This window comes from Symphalangus syndactylus, chromosome 10 (assembly GCF_028878055.3).
Source record: "Symphalangus syndactylus isolate Jambi chromosome 10, NHGRI_mSymSyn1-v2.1_pri, whole genome shotgun sequence".
Taxonomy (NCBI): domain Eukaryota; kingdom Metazoa; phylum Chordata; class Mammalia; order Primates; family Hylobatidae; genus Symphalangus; species Symphalangus syndactylus.
In genome coordinates this window covers 102,102,829-102,116,657 of record NC_072432.2, presented here as the reverse complement: position 1 = coordinate 102,116,657, position 13,829 = coordinate 102,102,829, and the positions used below count along the sequence as shown (strand labels likewise).

At 35.6% G+C, this 13,829-nt stretch overlaps 1 protein-coding gene across 6 annotated transcripts in view; it reads right to left on the bottom strand.

Annotated features, from left to right (window-relative positions):
- STAG1 (STAG1 cohesin complex component) overlaps positions 1 to 13,829 on the bottom strand; it is a 424,583-nt gene that overhangs the window by 202,755 nt on the left and 207,999 nt on the right. For 5 of the 6 annotated variants that reach the window (XM_055295322.2, XM_063611315.1, XM_055295321.2 and 2 more), the window contains one exon: positions 7,767 to 7,843. In XM_055295322.2, coding sequence (XP_055151297.1) covers positions 7,767 to 7,843 — 77 coding nt within the window. Of the gene's footprint in view, positions 1 to 2,826; positions 2,899 to 7,766; positions 7,844 to 13,829 lie in introns of those variants that run through there. The other variant, XM_055295326.2, reaches the window with a different exon arrangement.

Below are 13,829 nucleotides of genomic sequence, written 5' to 3'. Positions count from 1 at the left end.
ATAAAGAGATTAATCCAACAAGAATATTTAATAATTTTTAGTATATATGCACCCAACAGTGGAGCATCCAAATTTATAAGGCAAACATTGCTAAAGCTAAATAGACTCCCAGACTATAACAGAGACTTCAACACCTCACCCTCAGCATTCGATCATCTAGACAGAAGTTCATTAAAGTAACACTGGATTTAAACTAGACCTTAAACCAAATAGGCTTGACATTTACAGGACATTTTATCCAACAACTGCAGAATACACATTATTCTCCGAGATCAGACACGATCGGGTGCATTCAGGGTGGTATGGCCATACACAGAATATACATTATTTTCATTAGCACACGGATAGACCATATGTTAAGCCACAAAACAAGTCTCGTCAAATTTTTAAAAATCAAAATCATATGAAATATCTTCTCAGACCACAATGGAATAAAACCAGAAATCAATACAAAGAGAAACTTTGAAAACCTTACAAATACATAAAAATTTAAAAACACACTCCTGAATAACCACTGGGTCACCGAAGAAATTAAGGTGTAAATCAAAACATGCCTTGAAATAAATGAAAGTGGAAACACAACACACCAAAACCTGTGGGATATAGCCAAAACTGCACTAGGATGAAAGTTTATAGCAATAAACACCTGCATCAAAAGAGTAGTAAGGTTTCAGGCCAGGCACAGCAGCTCACACCTGTAATCTCAGCACTTTGGAAGGCTGAAGTGGGTGGATCACCTGAGGTCAGGAGTTGGAGATCAGCCTAGCCAACATGGTAAACTTCGTCTATACTAAAAATACAAAAAATCAGCTGGGTGTGGTCGTGGGCGCCTGTAATCCCAGATACTCGGTTGGCTTGAAGCAGGAGAATCACCTGAACCCAGGAGGCAGAGGTTGCAGTGAGCCGAGATCACACATTGCACTCTAGCCTGGGCAACAAGAGCCAAACTCTGTCTTAAAAAAAAAAAAAAGAGAGAATAGTAAGGTTTCAAAGTAACAATTTAATGATGCACCTCAGGAACTAGAGTAGGAAGAACAAACCAAATACAAAATTAACAGCAGAAAAGAAATAATACAGATCAGACCAAAAATAAATGAAGTTAAAACTAAAAAAAATACAGCAGATCAATAAAATGAAAAGTTGGTTCTTTAAAAAGATAAAACTGATAAACCACTAGCTAGATTAACAAAGACCCAAATAAAAAAAATTAGAAATGAAAAATGAGACATTACAACTGATAACACAGAAATACAAAAGATCATCAGAGACTATTTTGATGGAGGTTGCAGTGAGCTAAGATCGTGCCACTGCACTCCAGCCTAGGCAACACAGTGAGACTCTGTCTCAAAACAAACAAACAAGCAAACAAACAAAACAAAAGCTAGGAGAGGACTTGAAATGGTACCAACACATAGAAATGATAAATACTCAAGGTAAGAGATACCCCAAATACCCTGACTTGATCATTACGCATTCTATACATGTAAAAATATTCACATGTACCCCATAAAAATGTAAACTACTATGTATCTATAAAAGCAAAAAATGATACCTCTAATAAATAAAAAACCGAATTCCTACTATCTGGCTTTAGCTGAAAAATCTAATATATCTTAATAATACTTAACAAATATAAATGTGATTTATTTGAATCACTGTAAAATCCAATTTTGTACAAGTTTTAAAACAGAAAGATAAAAATTTTCAAATTACCAGCATGTAAGTATATCCTCAATAAATAGTTTATCATGACTAATCCAGATGGTATTTCATCTAGTAACCACTGACATAAATGTTATTGTTGGAATATGCTTTGGCTTCGTGAGTATCTCATTTAAGCATCTCTCATAATGAGTGGATGTCTCAGATAATATAATGGAGAGGTCTGACTCAATCTAAAAAGATTATTTTAGATTAAGAGAATTATAATGGGCCCATTAAAAAATACTAGTATAATTCTATAACTTACTGGATCAGCAGTAAGAAATTGATAATAAAAAAAGCCAGAAACGAATTATATGACCAGGGTTGTCCAAATTGAAAGAGTGTAACTGTTACTGAGTCATCTTTTCCCAGACGTTTCAGTATCATAAACTTCTGATTATATAAAACCCAGAATAGGATAGCAGTTAAGAGTATGGACTTAGGGTCAGGCACAGTGGCTCACCTGAGGCCACGAGTTCGAGACCAGCCTGTCCAATACGGTGAAACCTCGTCTCTACTAAAAATACAAAAATTAGCCAGGCGTGGTGGTGTGCGCCTGTAGTCCCAGCTACTCAGGAGGCTAAGGCACGAGAATCGCTTCAACTCGGGAGACAGAAGTTACAGTGAGCCAAGATCACACCATTGCACTCCAGCCTGGGTGACAGAGTAAGACTCACTCTCCAAAAAAAAAAAGAAAGTACGGCTGTAGGAGCTAGATTGTTTGGGTTCAACTCCTGGCTTGCCATTTAGTAGTTGTGTCACCTCAGGCAAGTTTCTTAACCCTTTTGTGCCCCAATTTTCTCATTTGTCATATAGCGATAACAATATTATAAACTACCTACCTCACAAAACTATTGTGAGGATTAAGTACATGTAAAGCACTTAACAGTGCTTGCATCCATTAAGCATAATTATCAGCTATTATTATTACTATTCAACATGTTTGCTCTTGTCCCCAATAGTTCAAACTGCAGGGTTCAGTCATTATATATTTCCTTTGTTACATTTTTGCATATTACAAATTCATTACAATTTCTGGAGTCATCCCAATTTTTAAATTATTCATTTATCTTTTGGCACTTGTCATTTCTAATTCTATTTTCTTTAACATTTTCTGTTTACCTTTCTCATCTTGGAGCAGTTTCCACAGTGAAGTATGCAACACAAATGGAGTGGTGTATTGTAAGAAAATATTAGAACTTCTATTTCTATTTATTTTTATCTACAAAAAGAAAAAAATTAATTGTTGCTAATATTTAATATACAGAATAAGCCTGGTATGCCCTCACTTGGTCCATAGTTCAGACTGCTTTGTGTCACAAAACAAATTTAACAGAGTAGCAAAAAGAGTTCAGTACTCAAAGGAGTTGACAATAGAAATGGCATTCCTCACTGGTTTCTTATTTTAAGTTACATATGACCAATTCAATGACTTTAAGCCTAATAGTGTCTTTTTTTTTTTTTTTTTTTTTTTGAGGTGAAGTCTCACTCCATTGCCCAGGCTGGAGTGTGGTGGCATGATCTCGGCTCACTGCAACCTCTGCCTCCTGGGTTCAAGTGATTCTCCTACCTCAGACTCCCCATTAGCTGGGATTACAGGCACGTACCACCACGCTAATTTTTGTATTTTTAGTAGAGATGGGGTTTCACCATGTTGGCCAGGCTGGTCTCAAACTCCTGACCTCAAATGATCCACCCACTTCAGACTCTCAAAGTGCTGGGATTATAGGTATGAGCCACTGTGCCTGGCCAATAGTATCTATTTTTAACTACTGGCAAAATGGAAAGGCACCAAGCACAGATTTTTCAAGAAAACTGAAACAACAAAAACCTGAGTATGTGATCATAAGCAAATAAGAAATGTAGTGGCACTGTCACTCCTTGCACGCATTCATCTTAGTCCACTATAAAAGTAAAGCCATGAAAATCTAATAAGAAAATGACCTTGAAAACTTTAAATTATTAAGAAGACTATTAAAAATAAAGATATAGACCCATTACCAACATTAGAACCATGTCTAAATAAATACCGAGTCTTGAGTTATTAGCCTGTGATATTTGAAAACCACTGTGTGATCACAGTATTTTGATCAGTATAGTATGAAATAGTTTGTCTTCTTTATCTGTCCATTAAAATTACTTTTACACAAATAATGATAGCATTAATACTATATATTTTTAATTCTATTAATAAATATGCATATGCTGCAAAGTACACTTTAATACAATAAACAAACAAGGGTATACACTCAGTTTTCTGATTACCAAGGGTGGAAGGAAGAAATCTTTTCATGTATTTACTATTTATAAGACATTTAGAAAACAGATGTAGTTCAGAACTAAGAAGGTCTCAAATAATCACCACATAGTTACTCTTTTTTTTTTTTTTTTTTTTTTGAGAGAGAGAATCTCACTCTGTTGCCCAGGCTGGAATGCAGTGGTGGGATCTCAGCTCACAGCAACCTCCACCTCCCAGATTCAAGCGATTCTCCTGCATCAGCCACTCCAGTAATTGAAATTACAGGCGTGTGCCACCACTACTGGCAAATTTTTGTATTTTTACTAGAGACAGGGTTTCAGCATGTTGGCCTGGCTGTTCTCAAACTCCTGACCTTGGGTGACCCACTCACCTTGGCCTCCCAAAGTGCTGGGATTACAGGCGTGAGCCACCATGCCTGGCCACCACATAGTTACTTCTTAAGCACTCCTCTAGTACATCAAAAACTCTGGCCCTCTGAAAATGAGCATGGTGAAGAGAGAGGAGGCTTATCACAGGTTTTCACTATTAGGATTATAATTTAAAAAATGTTTTAGTGGCAGGGTGCGGTGGCTCACGCCTGTAATCCCAGCACTTTGGGAGGCTGAGGCAGGCGGATCACGAGGTCAGGAGATCAAGACCATCCTGGCTGACACGGTGAAACCCTGTCTCTAATAAATACAAAGAATTAGCCCGGCATAGTGGCAGGCGCCTGTAGTCCCAGCTACTCGGGAGGCTGAGGCAGGAGAATGGCGTGAACCCAGGAGGCCGAGCTTGCAGTAAGCCGAGATTGCATCACTGCACTCCAGCCTGGGCGACAGAGCCAGACTCCGTCTCAAAAAAAAAAAAAAATTTTTTTTAGTGATGGGATATACAATTGAAACAATTTAGAGACTTTAATTTGGGAATGGAGATAATGTGAGCTTTCCCCTATCATATCTGTAATATTTCCTTTTCTCAGTCTGTACACTATTTAACCATTTTTATACTTATTAATAACGTTAATCCTTTGATTAAATACATGCTGAAATGGATAAATTCAGAGAAGTACATACGATTAGACAGGAAAAGAGAAAAAATCTGCAAGGTAAGTTATCACGGGAGAAGGGCACAATACACAAAAATCACACAATTTATCAATGTAATGCAAAAGAACAAGCAAGAATTAAAGGCACTAAATGAATACATTAAATGTGTTTTGTTATAAAAATTTCCCTACATAAAAGTCATACTTAAAACATATGAAAACTATGCAATCTGACCTTGGAAACATACCAAAGACTTTACATATGAAGGTGCAATTCCAAAAATGTGGGGAAGAAATATCAATTTGCTTTAGCTTTCTACAGCTAGCTCTATCAAGAGCCAAGTGTATGTATTGACTGAATAGCCCATAGATTGCTCTGGGAAATAATTTATTTTTAAATCAGGTTGACATTACAATCACAAAGCACTGCTGGCTGTGTGCAGGTTTATAGGTATTTTAAAACGATTATTAACCAACGTTGTAATAATCTGTTTGTAACAAAGAATAGGAACCAAAGTGTACTTCTCAGGCAATAACTTACTTTTAGATCACTTTACTGAAAATCTAAACAGCTTCAAACTAACTCATCTCACCTTTACCTTTGCTGTAATACAATATATTAATTTGAATAAAATTTAAATGATTATTCCTTGAGAATTAGACATTGTTCTAGACTCTTGGGATCCAATGGTTCTTGTCATCAGATCTTTTAGAATATTATAAAACACAATTTAATAAAGCTAACCTCCTCAACTCCCAGAAAACCAAATGACATATATAGTCTTTTGAAGAAAAAACTGTAATAAACTTGTTAAAATAAGTTGTATTTCACAATATACATGCATTTAAACCAAGTTTCTTGGCTATATACACAGTAACAAAAGGAATAATATCTTCCTCAAGTGACAGACGACAAAATGGATAGCCTCAAATATCTATTAAGTATTTTCACTTTAAATACCTTCATATCATAATCAAAGTGTGTTACTTTACTATCAAACAAAAAAAACACTTGAACGGTGATTTTAAAAGTCTTCTTTGATTAAGTTGATCATCTCAAATATTGCGAGAAAATATATTTAGGTATATGAAATGCCTTTTCAGTAATTTCACTTGCAACGTAACTCATTCTTACTTTTCTTAATAGTTTACTATTCCTTCAACATACCATAATAGTTAACAATATTTACAGGAGCATTTTCTTTTAAGTATATATTTGGCCAGGCATGGTGGCTCATGTCTGTAATCCCAGCACTTTGGGAGGCTGAGGTGGTTGGATCACCTGAGGTCAGGGGTTTCAGATCAGCCTGGACAACATGGAGAAACCCTGTCTCTACTAATAATACAAAAATTAGCTGGGGGTGGTGGCACACCCCTGTCATCTCAGCTACTTGGGAGGCTGAGGCATGAGAACTGCTTGAACCGGGGAGGTAGAGGTTAAAGCAAGCTGAGACAATGCCACTGCGCTCCAGTCTGGCCGACAGAATGAAACTGTGTCTACAAAAAAAAAAAAACTATATATTTATTTTCCTGAATTTCTCAACTTCTAGTTATTTAATAATCCTAAAACAAAAGTAATGCTTTCTTGTTATACGTGCATTTTCACAGTGTCTTTATTTCTGTTTTTATCTCATTCTATTTTCATACGTGAAGAGTTTTACTAAGTTAATTCTTGGCTTTCTTTTAATTTTCTTTAAACCAGTAGTTCCCAAGCTTTGGTATACATTAGAATCACCTGATGAACTTTCAAAATCCCAATATCCAGGTCACACACCGTTTGTCTTAACATATGTGTCTGTATTACTTTTTCCAAGTTAAAATTAATAATAATAAAACCCCGTGCCCACTCCCTGTCAAAGAGCAGACCTAGAAAACAACCAATATTTTAGTGCTGAAAGTCAAGAAAAAGAAACACATACCAAAAACAGAAATGTTATTTAAATCAAAAGGCAGATTGTTAAAACTGGAATTAATGGTAGCCTAACACATAATATAAATTCATTTCACCATAAATACAATACAGAAATAAAACTGTGGAAATGTTTCAGCATTTACAATCAGTGTAAAACTGCTCAAGAGAGTATTTCTGTGAAAATGAGAAAGGTGATTAATTTGTGAAGCCAAGCAAAGAAAACATGAATTCTAAATGAAAATAAGAATACTTTCAAGTAGAGTGTCCCAAATAGAAGCTTTACACACACACACACACACACACACACACGCACACACACACACACACACCCCCCAGGGGTTTGGGAGAATTTCCATGTAAAATAATTTTGGGAAATTCTGGGTTAAATGAAGGTAAGCAGGGCTTTTCTTAATTAGGATGTCTTGGAATCTTAAATAACATAATGTGATTTTATAATCTCTGAGACAGGTATAATATGTGGTCCTGCTTAGAATTCACTGACCTCCAAACCGTTTTCCCTTTAAAGCATTTAATGCAACTAGCATTCCACAAACAGAAAACTGTTGGAGACGCATTTATAAATTTGGGAATTTGAGATGGTCTTCAAAATAAATATCAAGAATCCACTTCTACCTCATATCACTAATTTTCTTATCCTGTCAGTAATTATTCAATACTCCACACAACATAATCAAATCTCCAAAGATCATTAATTTTGGAATTAGTACCATACATTATCATATATAATTAAAAAATAGATTTTCAGTTACACTAAACATCAAATCAAAACAAAACCTGAGATAATCAACATATTCATCATTTGAAAGTATAAGTAAGCAATTTGTATGAATATTGGAATGCTATACCTCATCAAATTCTTCAGTCATTTTTCTGATGATTTCTGCATTCTGCATATTTCGAAACATCTCTATTCTCACAGTACCTGTGGAACAACACATTTTATATTAATCTTTCAATTAGTCTTTCAGATCAATTTCCACTCTCTCAAGCATTAACAAGTTATCTGTGAGAATCCCAAAAGAATAACCTTCCAACATATATTTTATATTAAAGCATAAAACGTTGTTTGAACAGGCCATTCTGACAGGACAGTACTCCTAAGAAGGAAAAGGAAGAATTTTGAAATTGCCATTTTTAACTATAAATAATGCCATAATTAGACATAACATCAGAAAGCTACCATAAAGTTCTAGATAGTTTAAATTATGTTAAATTGCTGATAAAAGTACATAATTTGGTACAATCTCTATGGTATGCAGTTTGGTAAATGTCTACCAAAACTACAAATTTACATACTCTTTGATCCACAGATTGTACCTGTAGCAAAACATCCACAGACTAACACATGTGCAAAGTAATGAATGTAAAAGGTTATCCCTGAAGCACTGTTTGTAATTAAAAAAAAAAAAAAGGAAAGAAAGCCTATATGCTCATAAAGATAAGATGAAATAAATAAAAAGGTGATATTAACGATGATGGTGGTGGCAGCTAACATTTGGGTGCTTACTATCTCCCGGGCACTTGATGCTTATACATTTAATCTTTACAACGGCCTTATGAAGAATATACTATTATTTCTGAGACAAGAGGCATCTAGAGGTTTAGCAACTTGCAAAAAAAGTTTCCCGGTATCAGACCCATGGTTTACATGCAGGCAGACTGGCTACTATGATTAACCACTACTCTTTATTGACTCTCAAAGTCAATGGAATCTATCAAAACTATAGATAGAGCTATCAAAAAATAAGCTATCTATGACTGATATGGAAAGATCTATAGGATATATTCAAACACAAAAAAGAATGGATATTGAAATATATTTGACTGAACATACATTAAAATATTTCTAGAAAGATACTCTAGTAAAACTGGTTGCCTCCAGGAAAGAGAAATGGGCAGTTGAGGTTTAGAAAAATAAGGGAGACTATATTCATACTTTTTGCACTTTAAAAATTTGAACTACATGAATATATTACTCAAACAAAATTATGAATAAATACATTTCAAATAAAAAATAAAATGTAAAAAACTAAACTGAAAGACACTGCTCTTAAACACTATCAGGTATTTGTGTAGTCCTTATCAATATGCACTCAGTAGAAGGCAAGAATAAGAATCCTTAACACAAGTTTGCCAGAAATACTGTGTTTTTATTATCTGCTATCACAGGGCACGAAAGATGGAATATAAGGCTGGAAAACACACTCTTGTATAAATATCTATACAGACAACAATAAAAACAGTCTGTAATTGTAGTTGCAGTGAGTACAACATACATCAGAAGCCTCAGGAAATAAGTCATCCTAGAGTGGCTCAATGTCTTTAGAATGAGACATAATAGGGTTTCTCAGGTCCACCAGTTACCGGATATGGGACACTAGAAAAGTCACTTAATCTCTATGAAACTAGGATTTCTAATCTTTTAAGTGGTGATAATATCACTGCAGAGCAGAGAGCTTTTCTTCAATGTTCTAACTGCTACTGCCTGGAACATTACTTAGCACATGGGAAGCATTCAAACAAATAAATAAGGATGATAAGAGAATTAAATGAGATAACAAATATAAAGTATTTGGCATTGCACCTGTAACATAAAAGATACTCAGTATTAGACTCTCCTACTTTGGGCATTCATTTTTTTTTTTTTTGATACATTATCGTGCCCATTTTGGAAGCAAGCTAAAAGCTCCAGTTCCTAACTTGAGTTCTACAGGAAGTCAGATTCCTACGTATGCACAGATTCAAATACTGTTTGAAGAGAGGAGCTACCTCTTTTATCCCAAAACCAGAGAAAGTAATTCCAGTGGTTTTCCCATCACCTAGACCTATAGCATGCACCTCCAGAGTAGACATATCAGGTCCAAGAGCACTAAACACCTTGTTCAAAATGCCTAGTACCTATCATAGGGGTAAGTTAAGACAATGAAGAGGTAAATTGTCAGAAAAGTCAAGAAGGACCCAGAAAACTTTCTTATCCTCATATATATGAACCACACAGTTTAGAGAAATGTCTCCACGCTGCCCCTCCTCAGTCATTTTCAATTCTCCTCCTCCTCTATTCTATGATGTCAGCCAGGGCATAAACTCCAAGCCTTATATGCATCCCTCCAACTAGGTACACAAGTACGTAGAAGACTGAAAGTAGACAGAACTTTACTCAGCGGCAAAACAATTTATCCAAATATAACAAAAGGCTCTTTTAAGTTTATATTAATAATAGCTTTTGGCCATGCGTGGTGGCTCACACCTATAATCCCAGCACTTTGGGAGGTTGAGGTGGGCAGACTGCTTAAGATCAAGAGTTTGAGACCAGCCTGGGCAACACGGCGAGACATCATCGCTACTAAAAATACAAAAAAACAGCCGGGTGTGGATGGCACATGCCTGTAATCTTAGCTACTCAGGAGGCTGAGGCACAAGAATCTCTGGAACCTGGGAGGCTGAGGTTGCAGTAAGTTGAGATTGCACCACTGTACTCCAGCCTGGATGACAGAGCAAGACTCAAAAAAAAAAAAAAAAAAGTTTATAGCTTTTATGACACACCATTCTTGCTTAGCTCAAATTACTGAAGTCTAAGTGTGGTTGAAATACACTGTCTAACACACTTAGCAAAAGAGCCTTCCAAATAGTAGATGCTTTCTAAGCAATTGCTCCATGTATAAATCATTTTAAAGCTTTTCTTTTACAGAGTGGATTATAGCACCTTAATAAATAAAATGTAATCTAGTTATGTACTAGAAATAATCCAAGCATGTGACAGGATCATTTTTATTGTCATCTAACTTTTTCTTTCTTTTTTTTTTTTTTTTTTTTTGAGATTGTGTCTCGTTCTGTTGTCCAAGCTGGAGTGCAATGGCGCAATCTCAGCTCACTACAACCTCTGCCTCCCGGGTTCAAGCGATTCTCCTGCCTCAGTCTCCTGAGTAGCTGGGATTACAGGCACGCGTCGACACGTGTAATTATTCTCTACTAAAAACACAATAAATTTTGTATTTTTAGTAGAGCCAGGGTTTCACCATGTTGGCCAGGCTGGTCTCGAACTCCTGACCTCATGATCCACCCACCTCGGCCTCCCAAACTGCTGGGATTACAGGCGTGAGCCACCATGCCTGGCCATTTTTTGTTTCATTTTTATATAACCTAGCCTGATAAAGAGCAAACTGCAAATCAAGACTACATATAAATATGGATGGATTGGTAGAAAAAATCTGAGTCAGGAAAGGAGAAGAAATGTCGAGTCTACTAAAACTGAGAAGGATTCACTAAACAAATACCAGTATACCAGAAATGTAGAACTTAACAGTTACCTAGTAATACACTGACTACATTTAAGAGTCTTTTTCAAGATTTGAGGAGGGGGTCTGGCAGAGACGTAAAGAAAAAGACACTTTGATACCTTTCAAGCTTAATTGTAAATATCTTGGGATACATGGAATCTGTCTAAATAGTATGTGCAAAAAACAAACCCTCACAAATTATTATAAATAAAGATACATTTTTGATACTTATAAATTTTTTAGAATGCCTTGAAAACAGAAATTGCTGTGACTACATCTGCAATGATGAGTCGGTCTCTAGATGGCAGCCTTCACTTTATAACAGTCCTTGTGGGGGAGGAAAAAAAACTAATGTATTTTTTCCTTTCTAAATAAAAAAGCTAAGTAAAATATTAAAGTAAATGTTTTAAAAAATCACGTATTGGCACATAACATGTGAGTACCGGTTAACTGCATCTTTCAAGACCGCACAGGATGCAGTCCATCTACACCAAGAACAGAAACTTTGCCAAATACTAGAATATCAAATTGTACAGCTTGTTTGAGCCATGCTAGTATAGCCCAGGGCCAAAAGCAAGCACTACCCTAGCTAGAGCTATAGAACTGTTCAAAGATGTCCAAAGTATTTTCACCATATCTTCAAGAACTATTAAGTTCATATCAGTGCTAATGTTGTTCATGTAAGACTTAGAAGAAATGACTGTAAGAAAAATGTCTGTCTGCCACCTCAGTTTTATTACGACTATTAATAGGATTCAAGATAGGCAGGGTTTCTTGACCTGTGGCACATGGATTCCAAAGTACCTATGAACCATTTTAAAACACGAAAATTCATGTCTATGTATTTTTGTAGAGAAAGTCCCAAAATTTTCGGGATATTATTAAAGAAAATTGAGAACTCAGGCAAAAATTACACATTAGAGACAAAATGTCAACCAAAAAATTTTAGTGGTAGGGAACTAAAGGAAGAAATAAAATAACAATAAAAAATAATTCTAGAGAAGACTGTTACCTTTCATCGCATAGTATGGAAAAGCAAGGAGTAGAAAACGGAGAGTAGAAAAGGCTGAACTCTTCTCCTTTCTAATTAATGAGGCCATGAGTGAAATAATCTGATATAGGGAAAGCTAGGTTTCATTTCTAAATTCAGGGGGAAAAGCACAGAGAAGCTGCCCACATTGTTATAAAAATCCATGAATTACACAGCAAAAAGTTTTATCAATTATCGTTTATAGATGACATTGTATAATTGGCTCCAGTTACATAATTTAAGATTTAAATATTTGAGACTATTTAAGATTCTTTGGCAGTTTCTTATCAGACTGCACAAATGATCAAGTCCTGTTTCTTCAACCTGTGCTTCAAAGCTATGTCACTAGGGGTCCCAGATAATCTCGAGTATACTTTGAAGTCTCTCACAACTTTTTTCAGGTACCACTAAGACTTTCTCAACTCATCTTTTGCCTAGAATACCTATTTTTCATTTTACAAAACTTTTATGTATGTGAGGAAAAGAACTGGTTGGGTTTAGTTATTTCAGTCTCAAGGAATTTTTCTTAACTGAATTCCTATAGCATTTTAAAAATATATGCTTTCTATTTTAGAATAGTTTTAGACTAACAGAAAAGTTACAAAGACAGTATAGAGATCCCATACACATCAGATTCAGTATCCCTTATTGTCAACACCTAACATTAGTATAGTACAACTGTCACAACTAATGAGCCAATATTGATAACATTAATAACTAAAGCCCATACTTTATTCAGACTTCCTTAGTTTTTACCTAGTATCATTTTTGTTCCAGAATACCACCAAAGGTGGCAGCTGTCATGTCTTCTTAGACTCCTCTACACTGTGACACTTTCTCAGACTGTTTATCTCTAGAAGGAATTCATTTTGCATTATTGAAACTTGATACACATTATTAGCAATTTCCCACTTCCTGCTTCCCCCTCCCCCTGGCAATCACCCTTCTGCTCTCTCCTTCCATGAGTTAACATACCTCATGTAAGTGTAATCAAGCAGTTATTTGATTGATTTCTGTGTCTTTCTGTGGCTGGCTTATTTCATTTAGCATAATGCCCTCCAGATTCATCCATGGTTGTCACATATTGCAGAATTTTCTTCCTTTTTAAGGCTCAATAATATTCTATTGTATGTATATACTACATTTTATTTATCCATTCACCCATCCACAGACACTCTTTGGTGTTATTCCCATGAATTCATTTCCAAAACCAATGTCATGAAGCTCTTTTCCCTATGTTTTCTTCTAAGAGTCTGTAAGTTTCGGGTCTTACGTTTAATTATTTAATCCATTTTGAGTTGATTTTTGCGTTAAACTGTAAGGTAAGGGTCCAAACCAATTTCATTCTTTTGCATGTGGATATCCAGTTTTCCCCAACACCATTTGTTGAAGACGATCTTTTCCCTACTGTATATTCTTGACCCCCTTGTCAAAGGTAAGTTGTCCATACATACGTGAATTATGTCTGGGCTCTCTATTCTGTTACATTAGTTGCTATGTCTATCTTCATACTAGTGCCAAACTGTTTTGTTTTTTGTTTTTTTTGAGACAGGGTCTCACTCTGTCAACCAGGCTGGAGTGCAGTGGTATGATCATGGCTC